This window comes from Leucoraja erinacea, chromosome 39 (assembly GCF_028641065.1).
Source record: "Leucoraja erinacea ecotype New England chromosome 39, Leri_hhj_1, whole genome shotgun sequence".
NCBI lineage: Eukaryota > Metazoa > Chordata > Chondrichthyes > Rajiformes > Rajidae > Leucoraja > Leucoraja erinaceus.
Genome location: NC_073415.1, coordinates 5,122,648 through 5,150,352, shown reverse-complemented (window position 1 = coordinate 5,150,352; position 27,705 = coordinate 5,122,648). Strand labels below are relative to the sequence as shown.

General features: G+C 42.5%; 1 protein-coding gene across 4 annotated transcripts; it reads right to left on the bottom strand.

The window, feature by feature from the left end:
• Window positions 1–726: 726 nt before the first annotated feature.
• On the bottom strand, window positions 727–26,722 carry LOC129714416 (A-kinase anchor protein 8-like). Of its 4 annotated transcripts, XM_055663997.1 has the most exons (14): window positions 26,617–26,718; window positions 14,733–14,780; window positions 13,982–14,195; window positions 12,659–13,121; window positions 11,681–11,816; window positions 10,776–10,804; window positions 8,981–9,023; window positions 7,430–7,496; window positions 6,403–6,544; window positions 4,407–4,512; window positions 3,413–3,543; window positions 3,186–3,281; window positions 1,343–1,469; window positions 727–1,285 (listed from the first exon to the last, which is right to left on the bottom strand). In XM_055663997.1, exons 1-14 carry the CDS (start codon window positions 26,633–26,635, stop codon window positions 996–998), a joined length of 1,911 nt encoding a protein of 636 aa, XP_055519972.1. In that variant the 5' UTR covers window positions 26,636–26,718; the 3' UTR covers window positions 727–995. The 4 variants fall into 4 exon arrangements, with proteins under 4 accessions (XP_055519972.1, XP_055519970.1, XP_055519971.1 ...); XM_055663995.1 differs by having other exon boundaries at window positions 727–1,469; XM_055663996.1 differs by having other exon boundaries at window positions 727–1,469; window positions 11,681–11,795; window positions 26,617–26,717.
• Window positions 26,723–27,705: the final 983 nt, after the last annotated feature.

Genomic DNA, 27,705 nt, shown 5'->3' with positions numbered 1-27,705 from the left:
AAAGCCAGACTGTTGGATATTCAGTAGCCAGACAATATTGCGAAGGGAGTAGATGTTGTTTCAGACCGATTGACTTCCATTTCTAACAGATGCTTTCCAATTAGGTGAACGGTACAGTAAATGAAACTAGATACTGCGTGATCAGTTTCGCAGATATGGTGCATCTATACGAGACATGGTCTCTCAAGTAGGTGACATCTGTCAGCAAGGATCCCTATCATCCACTCTTCCTGCTACCATCTGGCAGATAAACCTGATGTCGCACAACACCGGGCTCAGGAACACCTGCTTTCCTTCAACTATCTGGTTCTTTAACAAACCCACACAATCCTACTCCTACCTTGACAAAGGAACACTGGACTACATCATGCACCACCACAGACTTGCTATTTTTGTTTACCTCATTGTGATTTGCAATAATATATTGTTCTTTTGCAATCTTTTTTCAGCCTCTCAGAATTTTGTGAAATTTCTGTATGATTGCTGTACAATTTATTTTTGTACTGATCAAATAAGATACAGACCAAATAGTGCTTTTGGATTACTGACCAAAAACTATCCCACATGAACCACTGCCCAATTGTAACAATATACTTCCAATTTCGTACCACACTCTCCTCATCATCTTGTTCTCCAAAACGCAAGCCAATAATTTTAAAAATTAGATTGTCATGGTTTACAGTGCCAAAGTGGGCTGCAACCTAACAAATTAACACACAAGTCCAATTATAGAAAGAATGTTTATTGTAAAATGTTCCACACAAAGGTTCAGGAGAGATTACGGTCTACATCATTGTGAAAAGCCATTCAGCACAGTACACAGGGAGCATTTACTAGACTTTTGAAACTATGGAACAATCAGCTGGAACTTAAGTACAGCAATAACAAATCTACCTGCAAGTCAAACAAAGAGTAACGTTAAAACTAATACAAGCTTCAGAGAATGACAGGGGAACATAATCATCTGTCCACATTTTTCAGGAAGTCGGGCTAAATTATTCTAATTCTGTATCAAATGACAATGGATCATCCTCTCCCTCCAGAATCTTATCTTCATCAGCTTCAAGACATTCCTCAGGGTCCTTGCTTTCAATAGCATCATCATCTGCGTCGCCCAAGTCTTCGTCTTCAGGGTCTCCTTCTGCCACCTCCATTTCGTCATCCACAGTATTAATTGGTTCCTCAGATGCATCTATTCCTTCCCCTGCAGTGACGTTTTCTTCTCCATCTTCACCACCCTCTCCTTTATTCTCTCCCTTCACACCTTCTACCCCTCCCTCTCCACCTTCTCCCTCCTTGGTTTCCTCTCCCCCTTCGCCCTCCACCCCTTCTCCCTCACCACCTTCTTTCTTCTCACCATCATTGGTACTGTCATTGAGCCCATCACCCTCGCCATCACCTTCACCCTCATGTATTGCACCCTCTTCTTCATCTTTGTCATCTGGATCATCAGTGAATGGTTTTTCTCCCTGTGAAAAGAAAAGAGCAAAATTAAGTACGAAAGACTTGCAAACAAAATTACCCGCAGTGGGTGTAATCCTGAAAGTAAGGCTTCATTATGCTTTTAAAAGAGTCATTACTTTATTCCTTCCAGCCAAGGGACAGAGTAAGGAATTCTCTACCTTAGTCTACTTTCAAAGAGATCTTGGGCATCAAGAAATGAAGGCTCATTTCAGAACGAGTCTCATTCACATAAACAAAATCTAACATTACTTGAAGCACCTTTGCCCCAACCATTTCAAAATTAGTGTCAATGTCAAAACAAAAAGTTATATTGATTAAAGCAAGCAGAAACAAAAGGAATATAGAATATAGTTTAGTGTTTAAGGGAACAGTACTCAATGTTAGACCCAAACTGTTGGGGTAATTCAGCAGGACAGGCAGCATCCCTGGAGAGAAGGAATGGGTGACGTTTCAGGTCGAGACCTTCCTTCAGATTGAGAGTCAGTCTCAGTCTGAAGAGTCTTGTCCTAGAACGTCTCATTGTTTCTCTCCAGAGATGCTGCCTGTCCCTCTGAGTTACTACAGCATTTTGTGTTTATATTTCGGTGTAAACTAGCATAGTCATATAGTGATACAGTGCGGAAACAGGCCTTTCGGTTCAACTTGCTCACACATCCCAGCTGCACTAGTCCCACCTGCCAGCATTTGGTCCATATCGCTCCAAACCAGTCATATCCATGTAGCTGACCAGCTGCTTCTTAAATGTTGGGACAATCCGTGCCTCTACCTCCTCTGGCAGCGTGTTCCATGCATCCACCATCCTTTGTGTGAAAAAGTCACTCCTCAGATTCCTATTAAACCTCATACACCTCTATAAGATCACTCCCTCATCCTCCTGCGCTCCAAGGAATAGAGTCCCAGCCTACTCAACCTCTGCCTATAGCGCAGACCCTCTAGTCCTAGCAACATCCTCGTAAATCTTCTCTACCCTTTCCAGCTTAACAACATATTTCCTATAACACGGTGCCCAGAACTGAGCACAATACCCTAAATGTGGCCCCACCAATGTCTTGTACTACTGCAACATGACCTCCCAACTTCTATACTCAATACTGTGGCTGATGAATGCCAATTTGCTAAACGCCCTTTTGACCACCCGATTTACCTGCGACTCCACCTTCAGGAAGCTATGCACCTGCACTACTAGATCCCTCTGCTCTACAACATTACCCAGAACCCTACCATTCAATGTCCATGTTAAAACTTCCCAAAATGTAACCTAATTTTTCTGCATTAAATTCCTTCAACCATTCCTCAGCCCACTTGGTCAATGGATTCAGATCATGCTGTATTTTTTCACAACCATCTTCACTATCTGCAAAACCACCCACTTTAATATCATCTGCAAACTTGCTAATCTTGCCATATATGTTCTTATCCAAATTATTGATATAGATGACAAACAGTAACTGGCCCAGCACCAAACCCTGAGGCACACCACTAGTCACAGGCTTCCAGTCCGAGAAGCAACCTTCCATCATCACTCTCTGCTTCATTCCATGAAGCCAATTTTCTATCAATCAGCAGTTCCTTCCTTCAATGTTAACAAGTTATTGGGATTTTGTGATAGAACTTTGTCCCAGGTCAAACAGGAATGCACAATGAGGAAATTCATTTCTCCCTGGCCCCAAAATCGTTGATTCGGGAAATCAATTACACTTAAAGAAAATAACAATTCTTACTTTAACATATTTCTCCAGCATTGTTGCAATGTTGCTGTTGTTCAGGATGCTCTTAGCAATAACCAGGCTACCCTTTTTGGCTCTCTCAAGAGCAATCTAGAAAGGAGTTCAAAAACACAGCATTAACATTAACAGCTCTAAAAGTGACAATACATGGAGATATTAGAGCATAGACTCAATGGGCCAAACAGTTTTGTTCCAAGTGGTGTTGAAATTGTTCCACTTACTTTGCGGTTCCTGGTGTGCTCAGCTGACCTTAAATGTTGTGCAATGAAGCCAGTCTGCATTGGGATGAAGAGATCACAGGCCATACAATGAGCCGCCTCCACCTTTTTCATGCACTGCTCCATACCAATACCTACAGCAGAACTCAGAATCAGTGATGGCAAATAAAAATTTAATTAATGAATCCTCCAGCCAAACTATGCCCACTTTATAAGAAGCAATGTATTAATGTTGTAGAGACAATAAAGCTTGACGTTTTGAGATCAATTATCTTTTTCATAACAGTAAGGTGATCCACCTGATATATTAATTCTGTTTTCTTCACAGCCTGACTTCCTGAAGACTGAGCATGTTGTTTCATTTCAGATTGCCAGAATGTTCAATATTTTTCATTTGGATCTACTGCTGGTTGGTTCTGGTGTAGTTACAAAAATTAAAATCAACCCAGTTCTAACACCAATTGTAAAATTCTACCCAGTACGCCAGATTTGGCAGAATCCAAAGCTGATATTTGTAAAGTTTTTACTTAATAAGTTTGGCATTTCTTTAAGCCTCGTGACTGTAAAGGGCATTCAGGCCCAATAATGCAGGCCTGAATCAAACACTGTGGCGTGTCCTCTGCTATGCCTGGGCTATAGTTTTGCCTTTGGATCATTAACGTAGAGGTAGACACATTTTATATATTGACAAATAGCAGGGTATAGGAAAGTGCACTGAAGAGGAGTTCAGGCTAAAATATATCATCCACAATCATGAAATGGTAGGACATGTTTGAAGACCCTGATGGCCATCACCCATGGATATTTTCATCAGTTTATAAAAATATACTGTACCTTTCCTGCATTCACAGATAGCTTACTAAATAAATACATCAATGTAAGAAATCGGGTAAATAATTGCAGGGTAAAAATGATCAAATTATAACTAATTGATACTGCTCAAAGGTAATTTAAATGAAATTAAACAAATACAAAAAGCTATTCGTTTCCTGCGTACCCTGAAGCACATCATGTTGCTGCGTCAGTTGCTTCTTTAGAATAGTTTCATCTCCTATCTGCTCTCGACGTTTCTGCGTCTTTTTGTTTTTGTTTGAAATGTATTCCTGAAACAAAATACAAAGGCAGTTAGCATTCAACATAGCCAAGGGATTCCCTCAATTGCTACTAATTGGTGATGAACATGCATGATCTCAGCTCAGTTAAGGGCCTGTCCCACTAACGTGACTTTTCAGCAACTGTCTTCAACCTTCAAGCTAGAGGGCACTCACCTTAAAAACCTCGAGCTGGATCGACCATCAGCTATGAAACTTCAGCACACACACACACAACACAAAGGCGGGGGCCAGGGAAAACGGGGGAGCGCTGTCTGAAATTCACACCCGCGATGAACAGGAAGGTAAAAGACGGCTGGCACAGTGTACGGTAAGTCTTTTAGCAGGCGGGGAGGGGGGGGGGGAAGAAGAAGAAGTGGAGACACCTTTAAGAAGCCAGACAACTTTTAATAAAGTTTAGCAGGCATTTAACATTACCAGTCAGTTTTCCTTGGTTCTGAAAACTCCAATGAGCCAATTATAATGCCCGGTCAGCAAAGGAGATTGCCTACGGTTACCTCAACTGCCTATAACTACATGGCGACCCCACTACCACTGCACTACGAGTTCAAAAGAACCATGCCGACCAATTTTTACTTGCGAAATTATTCCTCGACCAAACCGGGATGCGGGAATTTTTCCCTCGAGCATGAAGGATAGTTACAGTGACCTCCTAGGACCACGTGTCGACCATGCTGAGAATGCAAACTCTTCTAAACTCACAAATTAGGTTGCCATAGTGGGACAGGCCTTTAAGCATAAAGAATAATTGGCTCAAGAAATTAATTAGTTGCGATAATGTTGACAAGTCACTGCTGCTGAACATCTATACCAGTGATTCCCCACGTCGCACAAGGTTGCATTCCTAGAAAACAGTCTGAATAGCGAGCAATCTAACGTAATGCAAAACCATCTGTACGTGCGTCAAGAATGTGGCTTTGAAAAATAAATTTTGTGCTTCCTCATATTCCACACGTTCCGTGAGAACAAATGTTATCGTGACTCCAATTTTTGTGTGTGGATCTGAGAATTTTGTTGGGGCCAATTTCTATAACTTGAGTGGCTGAAAAGGGAGCGGAGGGGAGGGAATGTTAACGTCTGACCATGCAAATAAAACAGAACTCCAGTGTGATGGCTACTAAGCTCAAGAATACATAATAGGCAGAGACTCATCCACATAACAGAATTAGTCTCACTACAAAAGGCTGATGTCTCAATTTTTATGAACATAACACATGACAGAGAGCACACCAATCGCTCATTTTAAAGGCACTGAAGCAGTTGTATTTGGATACGGTCGGATGATGGATATTACATAAAGATTTAATATTTTGGACCTGGTCCCATCCACCAACAGGCCAGAATTCATTTTTTAAATGCACAAACATGTAGTTTGAATGGATAGTTTTTAACCTTTAACAATTTATCTGCTCAAGTCAGTAATCCTTCGAGCATTGCAGAAGCTTTGTTAGTCCTTCGTCAATACCTAGTAATCATCAGACAGAGTAATACCTAGTAATTATCAGCGGCAGAGAGAAGTATCAGATGGGACCAATGGCCAGAGCCCCAGTTCACAATTACTACCCAGTAACCAATTATTACAGGATCCTTTTAGGGAGAACGTGGTTGCAAAATAACAAAGAAAAGCAAGCAACGTGTGACAACAGACCACTGATGTAATCTGAACACTTCTCCATGCTCAATACTATGAAATACAAGGACAGGAGCATGTTTCATTTAATTCACAAATTTAAAATTATATTGGAATTTATTCTGAAAGCAGCAAGGCCATCAAACCTTCACCTAGGGTTTCACACCGAGGGAAACAACTATCAATCAAATTTCAAAAGCCACAGTATCCTGTATTATAGAAACAACTTCAAAACACAACAATATACATACATCCAAGAAGTCAGCGGTTTCAGGTTTGAGCTTGGTCCCGATAAATTTTAATGTCTCCTTATGAAATTTGCTCTTCATATGATTAGCAATTTCCTCATCTTCAAATGTTCGAAACTTACAGACTGAACAGGCATATGTTATCCTGCAACAAACAAAGCAGAATTAGCCTATGAACATCAGTCCCTGGCCAAATTCATGATCTTATGAGAGTTTTCTTACACTTCCAAGTACACTGGATTTATACTTAGGTTTGTAATATCAACCAAACGTAATTGTTACAAAATCATAAGGGGATTGGCAGAGTTCAAATGCCACCACACACATTGTTAATCTTCCATCGCAGAACTGAATGTTCTGGACAGAGCTAGCTCCTCCAGATCACTGGTATAGCAACTCCAAAATTAAAAGAGTTGCCTACAAAAGGACTACAAAACCTGAAAAAAGACAAAATGCTGGAGTGACTCAGCAGGTCAGGCTGCGTATCAGAACACGGATAGATAACATTTTAAGTCTGGATCCTGCTATTTCCTTCCCAAAATCCGTAGAGGACATCCCTAACATACCCAATGTTTCTGCCTGCTCCTTCCCCACAGAACTCATCGCCATGATTCCATCCAACTTCCGTCGTCCTGTCGGTTCCGACCTACATCTGAGACACCTCGTATGCCTTTCAATTCTTCAATAACTTTCAATTTCTCAACCTCATTGCATTATCATTACCATGGATACCAGCCGCTTTTTACCTCCATCCCCCACCAGGAATGTCTCAAGGACCTCCAGATGTTTTTTGAACAGAGACCTAATCAATATTAATCTACTATAAAATTGCTCCTCGACTACATAACCAAACTCATCCAATTCTGCTGCTTATGAAAGCAAAGGCAAAAAAGGAAAGACAATGAGAATCTAATATCTTTTATTAAGTATACTACAATTTTCAGTAGATTGTAACTTTTAAAACAAGCAAACAGTAAAATCTATCTCTCAACCATTCTTAAACTTGGCTAAAGACATCCAAACACATTACCTCTCTGCAAGGCGGTCACGATTCTTTTTGGGCTTGCCAGACTTTTTCTTCTCTTGCATAGTTGGAACTATTTAAAGGAAAAACGAAAAACCAATATCACAACATTAAAACAATGCCTAAATCATGTTGCATATTTGTATATACAATACCCATCATAATGTTTGGGACAAAGACCTATAATTTATTTATTTGGCTCTGTTGTCCACAATTTGAGGTTTGTAGTACAAAAAAAACCAACAAAAAAAACACATATGGTTAAAGTGCACATTGTCAGATTTTAATAAAGGCCATTTTCATACATTTTGGCCATGTAGAAATTACAGCTGTGTTTATCCATAGTCCCCTCATTTCAGTGCACCTGCTTCACATGTGTTTGTAATTGCTCAGGTGTGTTTGATTGCCTCCTTAATGCAGGTATAAAAGAGCTCTCAGCACCTAGTCTTTCCATCATCGTTGGAAACTTATTGCTGTTTACTAACATGAGGACCAAAGCTGTGCCAATGAAAGTCAAAGAAGCCATTATAAGACTAAGAAACAAGAATAAAACTTCAGCCAAACTTAAGGCTTACCAAAATCAACTGTTTGAAACATCATTAAGAAGAAAGAGACCCTGGTGAGCTTACTAATCGCAAAGGGACTGGCAGGCCAAGGAAGACCGCCACAGCTGATGACAGAAGAATTCTCTCTATAATAAAGAAAAATCCCCAAACACCTGATTGACAGATCAGAAACACTCTTCAGGAGTCAGGTGTGGATTTGTCAATGACCACTGTCCGCAGAAGACTTCATGAACAGCAATACAGAGGCTACACTACAAGATGCAAACCACTGGTTAGCTGCATAAATAGGATGGCCGGGTTAGTTTGACAAGGAGCACATAAAAGAGCAACCACAGATCTGGAAAAAGGTCTTGTGGACAGATGAGACGAAGATTAACTTATATCAGTGAGGGCAGAAACACGGTGGTGGGAGTGTTATGGCCTGGGCATGTATGGCTGCTGAAGGCATTGGCTCACTTATCTTCATTGATGATACAACTGCTGATGATAGTAGCATAATGAATTCTGAAGTGCTCAAGTTCAAACAAATGCAGCAAAACTCATTGGCCGGGTACTGGCCAACGAGTACCCGGCCAATGATCATCCATGACCAATGTCAGATAAGCAATTTGACCAGAAACTGATAGGATGAGATGAAGGACAAAGGAGAACAAAGTTAGCAAGAAATTGGAGGCCAATGATCAATCTTTTAGGATTCTCAAGGGAAAAATACAAGAGGCCTCAAAGGACCATTGCAGGGAAGCTCCTCAGCATCAGTACAGCTTGTTCTCTTCAAATTCAGGAATGCTTCTGATAAGACAAATTACACAAACATGGCCCTCATTTACAAAATTCAACAATTACAAATGTCCAAGTATGAATCACTTAATCCTACAAAAATGAATTTAAGGCAAGAGACGGAGACAATAACATTTACACATACAGATTCCACAGGTTGGCACCCTAGTGTTGAGATTAGCCAGTTATGCAACAGTTCTGTGATCAAACTTACAGCGTTTTGGTTTCTTCTCACTTGGATCCTTGTCCTCACCACCCTGGAAAAGAATGGAAGTATATTTAAAATTTCAGGTGCAGAACTTTGCATACCCCACCCTACCTGTGCAACTATGTTCAAATGTCAGAGCAAATGTACAATTTCAATAAGGAGGCTGCATTTTCAATTCTATTCCTGCAGTTTGGAGATTTGAACTCAATTTATCTTTTTTTTGCAAGATTTATCAATAGTGATAATTGAATCATCACCTGGCCGGAGGAGAAAAACCAGTCACTTCAAACAGTTTTACTGCCACATAAATGGGATAATTCAAGGTTAGCAAATATGGGGATTGAATCTGATGCAGTACTGTGCACTGAACCTGAAGGCCAGCAGGCCAGAACACCTCTCACTCTGTGCAGTGCTGCTAAAGGGATGAATATGGGCGAGCAGTTTTTACCCTCCCATCACTATAGGGTGATTTCACCAAATGTCAAATGAGCGTAGATCCCCCCTCACGTGAGCGAAAATTTTAACTGGAGGACATATGTCACGTCGGTACATGTTAGTGAATGGGGAAACACGCACTTTCCCACCCGTTAAAAACATGGAAAACGGCCGATTTTTGAGCTGAAATTTTCTGTGCTAGTTGGGGTGACAGTGAAGCACAGCGACCTAAATTTTCAGGCAAAAAAAGATAGAAAGTAAGGTAATTACAAGAGGGAACTGAAGGTGGAAGTGAACAGCCGACATTTGCCGTGGACATTTAAAGATCCAAAATATCGGGAATTATCGCGTTTGCTCGCTGAATTTCATCAAAAGTAAGTTAACAATGCCTTGTTAATAATGCCTTACTTTTGATGAAATTCAGCGAGCAAACGCGATAATTCCCGATATTTTGGATCTTTAAATGTCCACGGCAAATGTCGGCTGTTCACTTCCGCTGTTTTCCACCTTCAGTTCCCTCTTGTAATCACCTTACTTTCTATCTTTTTTTTGCCTGAAAATTTAGGTCGCTGTGCTTCACGGTCACCCCGACTAGCACAGAAAATTTCAGCTAAAAATCGGCCGTTTTCCATGTTTTTAACGGGTGGGAAAGTGCGCGTTTCCCCATTCACTAACATGTACCGATGTGACATATGTCCTCCAGTTAAAATTTTCGGTCACGTGAGGGGGGATCTACGCTCATTTGACATTTGGTGAAATCACCCTATACTGAAACAATGCCATGTGATTAACATAAATCTACTCGGCAAAAGCTCACCGTCAGTGCTACACCTGTGTCAAAGTAGACTAGAGTATTTTTAGCGAGCATCATTATTATTTTACTGAAGTAACTCAGAGATATGAACCGTATAAAACATCTATGATAAATGGAGAATTTAATGCAAGCAAATTTGAAATAATAGAATTGACTAATAAATATCTGGAAATAAAAGCGAATAAGATAAATGACAGCCACAAAATCACCATCATTGCCATTCAGGAAAGGGAAACTATAATACTGGGTTGTCTCATGATGCACTTAGTTCAAGAACACAATCAGGGATTGTCAATTATTCTTGGCTCAATGACTGATATCCACGCCATATGAAAGAACAATGTGTTTATGAATCCAAGCAATTACAAACTGAAAGTAACCATTCATCCAAATGGAACGAGTCGGCCAACATTTGAGACATTTTCATTCACCTCTATCTTCATCACAATTCTACATTTGGCAACCAAACAAACCGTTTAGGTTTAATTAGCAGCAAATTACCATGTCCTGGTTGAGGTATTTTTGGAGAAGTCAAATGATGGTAGTACTTACTGAATCAACTCCATCGTCCTCTTTGTCTTCTAAAAATAAAACAAAATAATTGCCCGAGTGGTTATTATGTCTGACCAACACAGAAGGGTTCCAACTAAATAAGATTAAGTGCCAATTCGTTAATTAAATTATGATATTTGTTCACTGACAGGCATAACTTGGATTTCACAAAATTAACGTAATTTGCATATATCCGAGACAAATATTTCACAGCCTACTTACATAGCAACAAGAAGGTAGACACAAAATGCTGGAGAAACTCAGCGGGACAGGCAGCATCTCTGGATAGAAGAAATGGGTGAAGTTTCAGGTCAAGACCCTTCTTCTGAAGAAGCGCCTCGACCCAAAACGTCACCCATTCCTTCTCTCCAGAGATGCTGCCTGTCCTGCTGAGTTACTCCAGCATTTTGTCCACCTTCGATTTAAACCAGCATCTGCAGTTCTTACCTATACATAGCACCAAGAGGTCCCCAATTCATGTTTCTATAACTACCACATTGGAAATATCTCCATCCAAATTATTAAAAGCACAAACCTATAAACTTTAACTGATTATACGTACAATGTCCTGCACCACAGTAGCCAGCATTATTTAACATATTTCATGAAAACTCCATACAAATTAAAGATCAATCTGCCACTCATAAAATCTAATAAAGCAACCAAAACTATTGGTAAATTCCAAGCGTAGTCTCAAACATTTTTTTTTACAGTCATAACAAGGCTCTTCCACTTCCTTTCTCCACCCCATTTGTAGTAAAGGGCAATATTCGATTTGCTAACCCTCTGCACCCGAGCCTGCTCAGCATTTATTCTCAAGCTCAAACAAAGAGGCCAACATCCACATGACTCCTCTCACTGCCAAGAGAATACAAGGTTCAAATAAGTAAAAAAATGTCCAGTACCAGCATCTTCTTCAACCTCATCATCATCTGTTTTTGCTTGCTTGTTTTCAGGGTCTTCAGTACTACTTGTTGACTGTTTCCTCTTTCTGCCTGGACCACCTATAACCTTCTTTCTCTGATAAGAAACAAAGATAGCCTGCACTGAAATCAGATTTCAAACTATTAAGCATTTAACTCGTTAAATAAAAGGCCATTTAAAATTAATTTCAGGGTTTCTTTGGGTATAATTTAACCAAGGCCAGGCGACAAAAAACGTTTAAAAATAAAACCCTATACATTTTACATCACACCAGTGTTGGAAACATGTTAATCTGCAATTCAAACCAGAACCAGGCTAGTGCTGGTGTACCAATTACTGCTTGAAAATGCAAAATATTAGATTACAGTAATAATTTATTTCCCCCACAATTGTGAGTTGTTTTTTTTGTTTAATCACAGCATGGTATAATAAACATTCTTAAAAATGCTGATCAAAATGTTTTTGCCCAACCCAACTTTCCCCAATACAAGGACGGCCCTTCCCCCCTCCCCCACCACTGTTAATCAGCTATGACCTAGTTTATATCTGAACTGCAAAGTCCAAGGACAACAGATACTGCTTTGAGGGATGGGGCAAGTAAGAGTAAAGAGGAAAAACAAATCTTTTACAGTGTTACAACAAATTAAAACACTGAAATGCTGCACAGAATGAATTACTTTGAAGATGGTCGCACAAAGCTTGAAAACAATTAAATCATCTTAAAATCTGAACGTTTAATCAAATTCTAAATGCAGCTACAAATTCTTCCACAGATCGGAAAGATCCCTGAAAATTATATTTATAGTCAAGCACATTAGCAGAATGAGAACCTGATTTAATATTAAAAAAAGGTTGATGGGCACTGCATTTCTAACTTGGCTTTTTTGCTCTTTCACTAATTATACCCACTGGCCACTGAGTAAAATAAAAATGCTTTTGTTTTTAAGAAAGGTACTTACGCCTCTGGTTCGAATCTTGTCTCTCCTTCGCTGTCTGCCACCAAACGCTCTTGCCGAGCCTTGAGCTCGGAACAGGTCCATTGGGATAATGTTTGGGGAGAAGAGCGAAGGGAGGTTTCTGGTGGAGGGGGCAGCATTGTAGCCTCTGCCTCCCATTGGCATCTCATTCCAATGTGCAGACATCCGCCTGGAACTTCCAGGCTGCATGTAGGGGTCATTCCAGTTTGCTCTCCTATTTGGAGCCCAGTCTCTAGACCAGTTCTGACCCCGTTGGCTACCATATGCTCTGTTGTGGTACTGATCTCTGCGAGTCCCGTAGGAGTTGTCGTAGTGGTCATAGTGACCTCCATAGGAATCGTTATAATTAGGTCCAGAATCACCGTAACCATAGCCGTAGCCAGATCTGTACGGATCATGGTCATTCATTGAAGACCTGGAGTCATAGGACTCATAAGGTGTAAACCTGAAAGAGTTGCAGAGCAAGCAAGGAAGCTAATCAGTAGCTGGAAAGGACGATGGCACAAGCCTGCCAATCAGTGAAAGCAGACTAAAGACTAAACAGGATATTTCAGGTAATCATGGTGCTTGAGGTTTTATGTTGTCTGTAACATTGTCTAAATTACTAACTGCAGTAACTAGTGATGGCTGAGCAACCAATACATCAAATATATCAGTAATGGAGCAAACAGCCTCTAGATGTTTAATGTTAAAATTGTTCTGTATGGGAATGGGTAAATACCCAAACTTTGGCCACTTTTAAAAAGATAAATGATCCAACTATCCAACATTCACTGCAGTCCCAATTACATGTTAATTTGCTGTAAATCTCACCTAATTATTGAAAAAACTGTGCATTTTATAACAAGTTACTACAAACTATACTCATCACATTACCAAGCACAGGTTGCATTGCAGATGAAAATCCTTGGAGACCCATTCACGCTGCTAAAACAATTAACCAAACCTAGGGTCAATTATGCCGACAATCCTGGTGGTCTGAAAATGATTCGAATGTCTGGCACAAAATACCAAGTGAGACATAAGCTGAGTTAATTTAGATTTATACAATGTTGGTTAAATCTACGTTGAATCCATGCTTAAACAAGTTCAAGTTAAATATGGCAATATTAAAATATAAAATTAATAAACCAGTGTTTTCTCACCATACTGGAGGCAAACACCAGTTTCTCTTTGGGGTTGGGCGGTGGAAGAGTCAACAGGGTACTAGCCTATTTATATTTAAAGTGCCACATCAATGCCGTTTCCAATTTGTCAACTTATTCCGTACAGTATTTTACCATCTAGTGACTCTCCAGAAGATACCTGTTGAATTGGCCTGAAGACCGAGAAGAGCCTGGTGTGTTATCACACTCTAGATGAGTGAGCATGTCCAGGCGTTGGTTGATCTTAGCGACGATGGAATCTGTGTTGGGGTTTTTAGGAGCATCCCAAGCCTTATTGCCAGAGTTATAGCCATAATTTCCTGAATAATCTCCTGAATTATCTTGGTTGTAATTGTAATCATAGCCATCATACCCTAACAGGAATAAAATACACATAATCAGATATTCAGATTATAAAAACACAAAAACTCAACAATAGAACCAGACACATCAATTATCCCACAATTTAATCAGATCATGATGGTTCTGCTCTTTACCCAATACTGAGATCATAACGAAACACATAAAGTGTTGGGAGTGTAACTCAGCAGGTCAGACAGCATCTCTGGAGAACGTGAATAGGCGACTTTCAGTCAGGATCCTTCTTCATTCTGTCAGGCACGTCTGAAGAAGGGTCCCGAACCAAAACATCACCTATCCATGTTCTCCAGAGATGATGACTGACCTGCTGAGTTACTCCAGCACTTTGCCTCTTTTATTACAAATGTGAATATCTTCATTAACTAGATTAACCAAATTAAGAGCTGTACAAAGCACTTTACATTCAAATCATATTGCTTCAAATACAATACATAATGTATTATGCAGGTAAAATATTTTAAACAGAACAATTCTAACCCCATTAAGCCCGCATGCTAGATCTTATTAATAAAAGTGCTAAAGATATTCACCTTGACCATCGTCTCCGCCTGCGTTCCAAGAATCATCCTCTCCGTACTCTAAAAGAAACGGAATCAGACAATAATTGTGTTGGTTATATCAACTAATAACATAAAAAAGCAAAACTTATGCTCCTCCACATTAGGATACAATTCCAGGGTACAACTGTTTCCTCAGATGACCACTGTTCATGCAAGTCTAGCCAATGAACACTTGGAGGCGGTCGTCAGATAACATTTTTTTAAAAACAGAACCAGTGAAAACCACTGGTAAATTCATGGTGATCTTCAATTTAATTACACAACTCATACATCTATATAATAGATATGGTGGCCACAAAATTCCCAGCACATACTCCTTCTCATCCAGATAGTTTTGTACCTTTTGCAATGTATTATGTGCCGGTTTGTGATGAGGTAAACATAATTAACTGGATGGTTATCTTGATCTGTGTTGTTTATCATATCAATGTTATTTAAACCTTTAGGGTGGTCCTGTACGTCTGATAGGTAGTACACTGGGATGTAAGATTAAAAAAAGTATGGGGTGGTGAGGGGTGACAAGCTTTTACCTCCATAAGAAATCATGTTAAACAACAAATTAGATACTTTATTACTGAAACAATTCAAATATATTGAAGATAACCACGTAGCAGCAAAAAATAAGTTACAGGAGCAATTTCAAATAAGTTGAATATAGAACTTTATATATATTGAATACTGAATATGAATGGTAAGCTGTTATTGCAGACCTGATACAAACTGACCCCAATAAATGATATAAATCTACAAATCGTGGAGCAGAATGTGACAAGAGGGAAAATACCATGTGTGAATATACTTGTGTAATGACTACACCAGGAAGAGACACACGTTTTTCTCTCTGGTAAGTAGATCTTCCTGTAGCAATGACTGCAAAAGTTACCCACACACAATTAAAACATGTTCACACAACTGCATTGGCGTAGTAGAGAATACATGAACAACAGAGATCCTTTGAAGATTTTTCATTTAAATCTGCTGAAGCTAGAAGAAGCAGTCAAACTCAAGCCAGATATTTCAAAAAAGACCATTTAGGTATTCTGATGATTTTTAGCCCTCAAACTTGCCAGAGATGCATTTCAACATCCTACATATAAACTTAATAGAAAACAGGTACAAGCTCTTGTTTCGAGTCAGAGGGCAAAGGACAGCAAGTAACATAACCATTCTTACAAGTGCAGATCATGTACTGTAGCTGATGATGAATTCACATACATTACAAAGGTCAGTAAAACAGTGAATGATTGCTTGGTGGGTTGCCAACAAAAATAATTTCCAAAGGGGGGCAAGAATGAGAGCAAAGCAAGAGAGAGGGAAAGGGGACAGAGACAAGTTATAAGATCAATTATGAAAATGTCTTGAGTTCGATTAAATAATGGAATGGGCATTTCAGTTCTATTAGATGGCAAGTTAGTTCATGGGAACATCCATTTGAACTTCATGGTCAGGATAACGTGGTACGACAATTTTTGCCACAAAATGTCTGCAAGTTTCTGTTCTGATCTTTCATAATAAGTCAAAACAGTATGGCACTCACCAGAGTGGACCTGTACCATTAAATAAGTAGAACAAGCAACTGTGGGTCCCTTCATGCAAGCAATGGGGGCACCCTTACTGATAGTCTAAAGCAAAGTGCAAGGGAATAGTCTTAAAAAATCCTCAAATTCCTACATTTTTCAAAGACCACGTCGCAAAGAATTGGTAAAAGTCACTTAAGAATCAGCATTGTATGACAATCCCATGTACATTTGAATTGACATTTCCAAGCCTTTTGGATATGATATACAAGTACTGAAACATCAACATTAATGCTTCTGAATCTTATGTTCCCCAGCAAGATACTTTTAGATACAAGATCCTGATAAAGCAAGGGAATTCTCGTAACTCCTTACTTTCCACATTTAACTGTACATATCAAGAAGCCAAAGATTCTGGGGAAATGGATTCATTAACGATGAACCCCAGCATTCTTATCACAATTTATGGCAACTGTATAAACATTCAAAGCTTTTGTTTTCACCGGCCAAATGATGTAGTGGCATGGGTTGGTAATTGAATTAGACATATAACCCTATTCACCCCACCCTATCTATCACCCCAAAGGACAAGCAATAGGATCTCCATACAAAACACAACGAAATAACATATTAAATCTGCAAAGTATTATCACCCAGAGACAGTTATATATAATCAAGTGAAAAAATCTAAAGTGACCTCAAGATTGTGCAAAAGAATGAGATTATTTTCAGTAACATAAAAAATGCTTGTTGCAAGTTAGAAAAAAAATTAAACCTACATTTAAAAATAAAATGCAAATGCATGAAACACAGATGCTGCATTTTTATGGACTATCAGAATGGCAGTCACCTAGCAGCATTGTGTCAACAACCTTGCCCTCAATGTCAGCAAAACAAAATAATTGGTCATCAACTTCAGGAAGTGGGGTCTAGTGCATGCTCCAGTTGTATCAATGGTGATGGAATCGAGATGACCATGAGTTTCAAGTTCTTGCATGTAAATATCACCAACAACTTGGCCTGGTCAAACCACCTTTGTCACAGGCAAAAACACCTCTACTTCCCCAGGAGCGCAAGGAAATTCAGCATGCCTCCAATGACTCTTCCAAATTTCTACCGTTGCACCATAGTAGCATTCTATCCTATACTAAGTCCCAGTACACTGATTTTGTTTTAAAGTTTAAAATGAGGGAGGGTGAATAAGGCGAAATAAGCAGCCCCTGCGCATTGGAGGGGCTATGGGTGAGTGATGGAATAATGTGTTGGAGAACCAGGTTTCCCGTGGGAGCTATGGGTGAGTGGTGGAATATTGTGTTGAATGGGTTGCGTTGTGGGACCAGACCTCCCGTGTGGTGTGTGTGTGTGTAATAACTAACTGAAACTCTCGTCTTGTTTGGACGTCTGTCTGCGTGGATGATCCAGAAATTACGTCAAAACAGTACACACTAGCACTAAAATCAACAAATTTCGTTCAGATTGATGTTATATTTTACAATTTATAAGTTAATAACATTTTTAGCTTTGCAAATTCCCACCGAGACCAATAACCGTGCTGTGCCAGTTGCAGCTATGACGTCACAATGGGATCTCATTTGCAACAAAGTTGCAATCATAGAACACTTAGTCCTGGCAGAGTGAAACTGAACTGGACAGGCATGAGACAGGGAAAAAAAATAAATAAAAAATGGGTATTCCAAGGGGCAATGCTCCGGTGGGAATAAAAGTGGCCAGTGCCCCCTTTATGCAGTTTTTTAAAAAATGATTATACCTTGCAATGACACCGTTCGCTCTACCAGGCCTCGCCTTGTCCCGCCCCCGGTCACCTTCCTCCGCCAATCAACGCTCGTTATTCTCAACCCCGCACCCCCACTTCCAGCTCTGTACGCCGCCTCCCTCCTAGGGGCGCTGCACTGGCAGCAGCCTCTACCTACAGCCTGTCTGTTATTTCTATCTTTTTTTTATTTTTAGTTAGTCTAAAGTCTTGTGTTGGGGAAAACTTTTACTTTTCTATGTGTGGGAGGGGTGCAGGGTAAGGGGGCGCGACTATTTCTCCGAGTTGCGTCCTCGCCCCCCACCTCGCGGCCTACCAGTTGAATCGGAGTGGCCTTTCCTGCCGGGGACCGGGCTGCTGCAGCGGTGACGCAGCGCCGGAGTCACCGCGGAGCTGGCGATGCCTACCTGGGTTGCCGTTTGGAGCTCCGGAGCGTTGCTCCAACATCGTGGAGCTCTGGTGCGGAGAGCTTCCAACGCGGGTGGCGCTGACCGCCATCGTGGAGTCCTGGGGCGCCTTGCAGCAGCAGTCTCCACCCGGCGCGGCCTGCGGACTTTGGAAGCCGCCGACTCCGGTAGGAGGGGGCCAACTCCGGTGTCCATGCCGCTGAGGACGTCCCGCAGCCCCAACGTCGGACTTACAACACCCCGCCGAGCGGTCCTGGACATCGTGCCGCCCGTAGCGGCAACTGCGGAGGGCACGGGGAGGCCCTGACCACGGGGAATAATGGAGGAAGAGACTGACTTTGGTGCCTTCCCACACAGTGGGAAACTTTGATTCTGCTGTGTGGGGATGTTTTATGTCAAACCCTATAGTGTGTTGTGTCCCTTTTTATATTGTATGGCTGTATGGGAATTTCATTTCACTGTGCCATCTGGCACATGTGATGAATAAATCTATCTTGTATCTTGTATCCTCCAATTATCCCTCTGAATCATCATGTCCCACCACCCCGCTGACCGACGACCTTCTCGCGTCCAATCGGTGCGATCATCAGACTCGTGGAAAGTCATTTACAGATTTATAGAGATTTAGATTTTTAACGAATTACAAAATATGCAGGGAAATCTCATGTCTGACAGAAGGGGGAGGGGCACAGTGAGGCTGAACAGAAAAGGGGTAGGGAGTGCTGGGGGAGGCACACACATATATACATACTAGACCAAGTGGGACCCGTTCCCTAACGCGGTGGGGGGGGGGGGGGGCGCACAGCGTCATAGGGGAGTGCTGATCCCCGAACGCAATACTCCAATACTCATCACTCCCTAGAGAGTTTGAGAATCATAACCTCCTGCTTCTTGCCATCAACCATGTTAGTATGTTGTGTTGATGCTCCTGTAAAGTTGCAGCAAGTAAGAATACAACTCTTATGAATTTCAAGACAAAGCAGACAACAGACTTCAAGACAGCCTTAAATTGGGAGATAGCTGGAGGCTGGATTTCACGGAAAAAAGAACAAAATTACAATGGCAAGGACGATAAATTAAGAAAACTTATGGACAGTAAACAAGCCTACGAATGAAACATATAAGTGGCAGTACTAGTTACATAAAGTTGGAGACATCTCAGGAGCTCTATAAATTAACGAGAAAAGCTGTTTATATGAAAAATGCAATGTTACACAAATCATATCTAATATTCAGATATGACGTAGGCCCGATGAAGGCTTTTTAACCCAACGCTTGTTCAAAAATGTACGTTTGAGACTTAAAATAATTATTTGCTGGATTTGTCAGCTCTCCAACCCGCCCCTCCACAGAAGTCCCTCTGAAAAGCGCAATTGGAGTGTTGCACTTTCTTTCCTTTATAATTAAAACATTAAGGTTGGAAACATACTATGATAAGGCATTCGCCGTATTAGGTGGCTATAGGAATAAATATACACTGTTTCCACATTGCAACAATCAATACTGACACGCCTCAAATATCATCTTGGCTGGGCCACGTTTGCATATGCAATACCTATGTCTTTTTCCAACTGTGAATACAGAAGACGAGCCTAATCTCTATATTACTAAAATTCTCACCTTGATTATTTACCTGAATTGTATTTGCAAAAAAACCAAAAAAAAACCCTCCCCAACAGCCCCCACCTCAAGCATTCTCCCAGGAGGATCACACCCCCCCCCCCCCCCCCCCCCCAGCTCCAGGCCGCTCGTCCGTCCCCCCCCCCCCCCCAGACAGCCCTGCCGAGGCGCAGTTGAGGGAGGGTTGCCACGTCTCGCGTCACAACTGGAGTCTCTGGCATCACAACGGGAACCCCATAGCCGCCCCATCGCAGTTGGGGGCTATGGGTGAGTGGTGGAATATTGTGTTGTGGGAACTGGACCCAACAGGTCCCACTTGGTCATAGTTCCTAAAAAGGAACCCTGATCACACCAGCTAAACAAGTACAACATTTAGTAAACTGAATCAATTTCAAATCAACAAAACCGCAAAAGCAGTCCAGTGCACAAGTTTATCACCAAAATCAGCCACGTTTTTTCATTGCATAGATTTAAGAACAATTTACCTCACCGATGTCATAATTCAAAACATCCAAATCACAAAACATTTTGCATTACTCCATGTGGTTTCCTTTTTTAATGGTGAAGGACATATGCAGTGGAGACTGTATAGTATTTACCCTTACATATGTTTCAACAGGTGATACTAGATGAATTTCAGCCCAGAAATCAATTAGATAAATATTTAGATGACAATGAACTTCCAAAAAGCATATTGAAAAGCCAAGATAGCCAGATTGCTAAATTGATCAGACATTTACAAGCACATCTGTTTACATAGAAACATAGAAAGTAGGTGCGAGAGCAGACCACCAGGTCCATCGAGCCCGCACCGCCATTCGCTCATGGCTGAACACTAAACAGACACACTTACCCACAAACAGTAGACACAAGACACAGAACACAAGACACTACCCTCCCCTTTATACCGCTAAACCCCTCTCCACCCCCAAGAACCTCGTGATCTCCTGGGGGAGGCAAAAAACCGGATAAAAACCCAGGTCCAATTCGGGAAAAAAAAACGGGAAATTCCTCTCCGACCCCAATCTAGGCGATCGACACTTGTCCAGGAGATCACTCAGGTCTTACTATACTAACCATACCTAGGTCCATATCCCTGCCCTCTCCCCGTAGCCCCTTATCCCCTTGGCAGCTAAAAAAACATCTATTTTAGTCTTAAATATATTTAAAGTTTCTGCTTCCACTGCTCCCTGGGGCAGTGAATTCCATAAATTAACCACCCTCTGGGTGAAGAAGTTCTTCCTCATCTCAGTTTTAAAAGAGCCCCCCTTATTCTGCAACTATGTCCCCTAGTTCTAGTTTCCCCGATCATTGGGAACATCCTCGGTGCATCCACCCGATCAAGGCCCCTCACGATCTTATATGTTTCAATGAGATCGCCTCTCATTCTTCTAAACTCCAAAGAGTAGAGTTCCAGCCTACTTAACCTTTCCTCATATGTCAATCCCCTCATTGCAGGAATTAATCTTGTAAACCTTCGCTGCACTGCCTCCAGGGCTAGTACATCCTTTCTTAAGTATGGACCCCAGAACTGTACACAGTATTCCAAATGTGGTCTCACTAATACTGTGTACAGCTGCAGCAAGACCTCCGTGTTTTTATACTCAATCCCCCTAGCAATAAAGGCCAAAACTCCATTGGCCTTCCTGATTGCTTGCTGCACCTGCATACTAACTTTCAGTGATTCATGTACTAATACCCCTAGATCCCTTTGCGTTGCATTACAACGCAGCTCCTCTTCATTTAGAAAATAACTTGCCCTATCATTTTTTTTCCCAAAGTGAATGACTTCACATTTATTAGTATTAAATTTCATCTGCCAAGTTGTTGCCCACTCACCTAGCTTATCTATATCCTTTTGCAGACTCTTCCTATCCTCCTCATCCCCTACTTTTGCTCCCATTTTTGTATCGTCCGCAAATTTTGATATATTTCTCCTTCTGTCAGCCCTCCTGTCCTAACCTCACAGTTGTGATTCATTGATTGAAAGACACAGAATGGTAACAGGCCCTTTGACCGACCATGTTCACGCTGGCTATTGATCAACCGTTCTATGTCATCCAGCTTTCAAGTCCACCCCCTACACACCAGGCAACTTATTGAGGCCAATTAACTCACAACCCTGCACATCTTTGGAATGTGAGAGAAAATCGGAGCACCCGGAGGTAACCCCCACGGTCACATGGAAAACATGCCGTCTCCACACAGACAGCTACTGAGGTCAGGATTGAACCCAGTCTCTGGCGCTGAGTCTACCAGCTGCGCCATTGTGCCGCCCTTGCTCCCCTGAGAGTACCTGATCCCACATTACTGAACAAGCATGTTCAGGAGCAGGTGCAGCAAACTAAATTATCAGACAAGAGCAAAATTAAAATTACAGATCCAATAAATCTCAAATAATAAAAATATATATAAAACACTCAACAATTAAGGACATCAGAGTGGCAACACTGCTCCAGAGACCCGGACCTTGGATGCTTGCAGTGCGGGATTTGCATGTTCGCCTGTCACTATACAGATTTACTTCAGGTGCTCAAAACTCCTCCCAGATTCAAAAGGTGACTCGTTGCTGCAAATTGACTCTTGGTGCAAGTAATTGCCAAAATAATCATGAAAGAAAGTTGGTGGACATCTGTGAATACTTTCCAGCAGTGATGAGACCATTCTGCAGAGAACTGCCTTGGACTTCATGACATTGTGTGCTGTGGGTATGTTAATACATTCAACACCTTGCCCGAGTAGCTGAGCATTAATGTTTGATTGATCTTCACATCAGGAACCAATGTTTCAGGAAAGCTACAAGAGGCTTCAGCAATGCTAAGGTAATGGTCAAAAGCAACAATCTTGTGGGCAACTAACTAACTAATAAACAACAAAACACAAAATGTGAGCAAGTCAGCCAGTCAGACCTTTGAGGAGGGAATGGACAAGCAACATCAGGTCCAACTGCCGCCAGGACATCAACCACCTCAAATTTTCCACTCCCCTTACCTACTCTAACCCCCCCCCCCCCCCCCCCCCCCCCCCCCCCCCCCCCCCCCCCCCCCCCCCCCCCCCCCCCCCCCCCGATTTTATCGTCTCCCCAAAATCCACAAGCTGAACTGTCCTCGCAGACCCATTGTTTCTGCCCCACCAAATTAATTTCCATGTTCATCCTATCCCCCCCCCGGTCCAATCCCTCCCTATGTCCAAGCTGCATCACACGCTCTTCGTCTCTTTGATTACTTCTGTTTTCAAGGCCCTCACTCTCTCATCTTTACTATGGATGTCCAGTCAATCTATGTACCAGGAGGGTCTTAAAGCTCTCCGTTTCTTCCTCGACTGCAGAACCAGCCAATTTCCGTCCACTAATACTCTCCTCCGCCTAGCAGAGCTGGTCCTTACCCTCAACAACTTCTCCTTCAACTGCTCCCACTTTCTCCAGATCCAAGGCATAGTATGGGCACTCGCATGGGCCCTAGCTATGCCTGCCTCTTTGCAGGGTACGTCGAACAATCCCCGTTCCAGGCGTACACTGGCCCTATCCCCATACTCTACCTCTGCTACATTGACGACTGCATCGGTGCTACCTCCTGGACCCATGCAGAACTCACTGACTTCATCAACTTCACCACTAATTCCCATCCTGCACTCTTATTCACATGGACCAACTCCGGCATCTCCCTACCGTTTCTAGATCTCATCATCTACAGCACAGGAAAACAAACTATTGACCGACATCTACTACAAACCTGACTCCCATAGCTATCTTGATGACACTTCTTCCCACCCTTCTTCTTGTAAAGACTCTATCCCCTACTCCCAATTCCTCTGTCGACACCGCATTTGCGCCCAGGACGAAGTTTTTCATACCAAGGCATTGGAGGTGTCCTCATTAGACACTAGGTGCAGGAGTAGGCCATTTTGCCCTTCGAGCCAGCATTCTTTAGGGAACAAGGATTCCCCTCTTCCATTATAGATGAGGGCTCTCACTAGGGTCTCCTGGAAATCCCGCAGCTCCACTCTCAGTCCCTCTCTCGTAACAAGGAGAGAGTCCCACCTGTCCTCAACTTCCACCCCATCAGCGGTCGTATACAACATATAATCCTCCAACATTTTCGCCACCTCCAAAGGAATCCTACTACTGGCCATATCTTCCCATCTCCACCCCTTTCTGCTTTCCACGTAGACGGTTCACTCTGTAACTCCCTGGTCAACTCGTCCCTTCCCTTCCCACCCAAACCAACCCCTCCCCAGGCACTGTCCCCAGCAACCACAGGAGATGGAACACCAGTTCCTTTACTTCCCCCCTCGAGTCCATCCAAGGACCCAGTCTTTCCAGGTGAGGTTGAGGTTAACTTGCACCTCCTCCAACCTCATCTACTGCATCCGCTATTCCAGGTGTCAAAAGTCTCTACGTCAGCGAGACCAAGCGCAGGCTCGGCGATCGTTTCGCTGAACACCTAGGCTCAGTCCGCCTTAACCAAACGGATCTCCCAGTAGCCCAGCACTTCAACTCCCCCTCCCATTCCCAATCTAATCTTTCTGTCCTGGGCCTCCTTCATTGTCAGAGGCCCAGGGCAAATTGGACGAACTGCATCTCATATTTCGCTTGGGTAGTTTACACCCCAGCGGTATGAATATTGACTTCTCTAATTTCAGGTGTCCTTGCTCTCTCTTCCTTCTCCACCTACATTCTTTCTTTAGAAACATAGAAATTAGGTGCAGGGGTAGGCATTCGGCCCTTCGAGCCTGCAACGCCATTCAATATGATCATGGCTGATCATCCAACTCAGTATCCCGTACCTGCCTTCTCTCCATACCCCCTGATCCCCTTAGCCACAAGGGCCACATCTAACTCCCTCTTAAATATAGCCAATGAACTGGCCTCGACTACCCTCTGTGGCAGAGTTCCAGAGATTCACCACTGTGTGAAAAAAGTTCTTCTCATCTCGGTTTTAAAGGATTTCCCCCTTATCCTTAAGCTGTGACCCCTTGTCCTGGACGCTGGAAAATAGAGCTGAGAGGCAGGACAAAAATTGCAAGAGGGATCCTGATCCAAAACTTCTATTCCTTCCATAGATGCTGCCTGACCTGTTGTGTTACTACAGCACTAAGTGTTTTACTCAAGATTGTAGCCTCTGCAGTGGCCTGAAGTGCAACAGCAAACAGGTAACCACATATATAAAACCAAAATGTAATTAATTAATATCCCCAATGCTAGTGCAAACAAAAACAAAGTGCACCCAAAGACAGTCCACAGTTGAGGTTAATGTTGTGTAGCAGTCCAAACCTTGCTGGGTGTTGGGACGAACCTATTATTGCAGAATACAAAGTATTGGAGAAACTCGGCAGGTCAGGCAGCATCTCTGAACATGAATAGGCGATGTTTCGGATCGGGACCCTTCTGGCTTTGTTAACCAGTTATCAATGTTCTCCAGAGAAGCTACCCTGCAGCCCAGTTACTGCAGCACCTTGTCTTTTTTAAAAACCAACATCCACAGTTCCTCGTGTCTTGATCTGCGGAGGATATGGATTGGCGACGTTTCAGGTACGGAACCCTTCTTTGGAGGTCCCGACCCGAAACATCGCCTCGTCATGCCCCCCAGCATCTGCAGTTCCGCGTGTATACTCGTGTCGTTTTCGCCTTGCCCTTCCATATCTCTAGTCTCCCTAGCCCCTTACTCTGTCTGAAGAAGAATGTCGACACGAAATGTCGCCCATTCCTTCTCTCCCGAGTTACCCCAGCACTTTGCTTCTACGAGCTCTGCTTGTACCTCCATTTATGAGAAGGAAATGGAGACGGAATGTAAGAGACCGCCGAGATTGCCGCAGGGCCGCTTCAAAAAGGCGCGCTACGCGCAACACCGGGACCCCCCCTTGTGCCCGCCCGCGTGCACGAGTGCGCGGGGCCGCGCCCAGGACGGGGGAGGGAAGGAGACGCCGCCATTTTGTGGCGTTGAAGCGAGCGGGAGGGCGCGGGCCCTTTCCACTCACCGTCCTCCCGCTCGCTCGTAAACCCACTGGAAAAACAGATAATATTAACACCACCCGCAAATCTAGCCTAGAACCCGAACAAAAAACAAGTTTTATAAGCGTTATTTAAACTGGAAAGTGATTTACTTAGCACGTGGAAAGCGCGCGCCACACACATTTCTAACACGAGTTGGGGGGTGGGGAGCGGTCCTTTAATGAAAAGGAACTCGGCTTTCCCTTCAAAGTGCAATATCCATGTATTTTAGTGTTTGCTTTTTACACGATAGGAGTAAAAGAGAAAAGGCGTTCACCCAAGAGTGAGCCAGCCATGCTGGCGGGTAGATTGACAGCGGCAGCAGCCTAACGCATGAGGCGCTGGTGGCAACTCGACCCAGTCAGCGGGCGACATGGGGAAAGGCCCGCCTGTAACTAAGGCTAGCCTAGCGAGAAAAAAAAAAGGATTTGCAGCGCACGGGGTGGGAGCGACACCGAAAGCAATACTGGCGAATAGTTGGCGATTGCACCACTGCGAGCTTTATGAGCGCATTAAAGAACAATTCCAGAAGAATCCCGATCAGACTAACCTCCGTAGCGACCGTCCATTGTGATCCCGCTTCAGCCAGGAACACTCGGGCCTCGGCGACGTGGTTACGTCAGACGCATGTTGGGTCACGTGAGTCGGCGGCGTCGCCACCACCGTCGAGTGGTCACGTGGCCGCAATCAGTGCTATGGTCACGCGAGCTTCACTGTCGACCAAAGATGGCTACTGCGCTCTTTTCCCACAAGGTCGGAAAGTCCACAATTGGTGGCTTAGAGTCTTAAAGTTTTGTAAATTCTTCTCATGGTCGGAAAATAATCTTGAACTAAATATATTATTAATCATATTTCGCTTGGGCAGCTTACAGCCCAGTGGGGTATGAATATATAGATTTATCTAACCTTAGGTCACTTCGACAAACATTCATATTCAGATTCAACTTTAATTGTCATTGTCAGTGTACAGTACAGAAACAACGAAATGTAGTTAGCATTTCCCTGGAAGAGAGACATAGTATATGAAAACCCTTCCCCTCTTCATTAAGTCAGTTCACTAGTTCACAACTATGTATCCCCCTTGGGCTCACACCTATCTCCAGCCAACAGTCAGTGTATCAGGAAACTCCTTGCCTGGGGTATCTCTTGCTGGCCCTGATTTGTCCTGTTTTTCCCACACTTCCAATTTTTTGCCCCACTCTCCCTACAAAAAGTCTGAAGCAGGGTCCTGATCCAAAACGTCACTTACCCATTTTCACCAGAGATGCTGCCTGACCTGCTGAGTTGGTCCAGCATTTTGGATCTATATTTAACTTAAAAACAATAGTCGCATTTGAAGTTGAGAGAAAATTCTTCATACAGAAAAGTAAATCTTTGGAATTTTCTTTCTAAACACTTGGAGTTACAAGGATAAAATGGAAAAGTGGATCTGAGGTACAGAAGAGAGCAAGTAAAGGCTAAACCAGCTTGCATTATTATGTTCTTTAAACATTTCCCTTTGTCAAGTTTATACACTGTAAGAATGTGCATGGTACAATGGCGCATTTTTGCGATAAGGATGCAACGTAAATGAATGTTGTTTCAATTAGAGATTACAAAAAGTAGTGGACTCCACTCGGTCCATCGTGGGTACTGGCAA

Excerpts from the sequence above, each read along its gene's own strand:
- LOC129714416 (XM_055663995.1), bottom strand. Across the intron at positions 10,805-11,680 it reads TGAGGTTGAAGAAGATGCTG|AAGACAAAGAGGACGATGGA; the intron begins GTACTGGACATT and ends TTTTATTTTTAG. Across the intron at positions 7,497-8,980 it reads TGAGAAGAAACCAAAACGCT|TTCCAACTATGCAAGAGAAG; the intron begins GTAAGTTTGATC and ends TCCTTTAAATAG.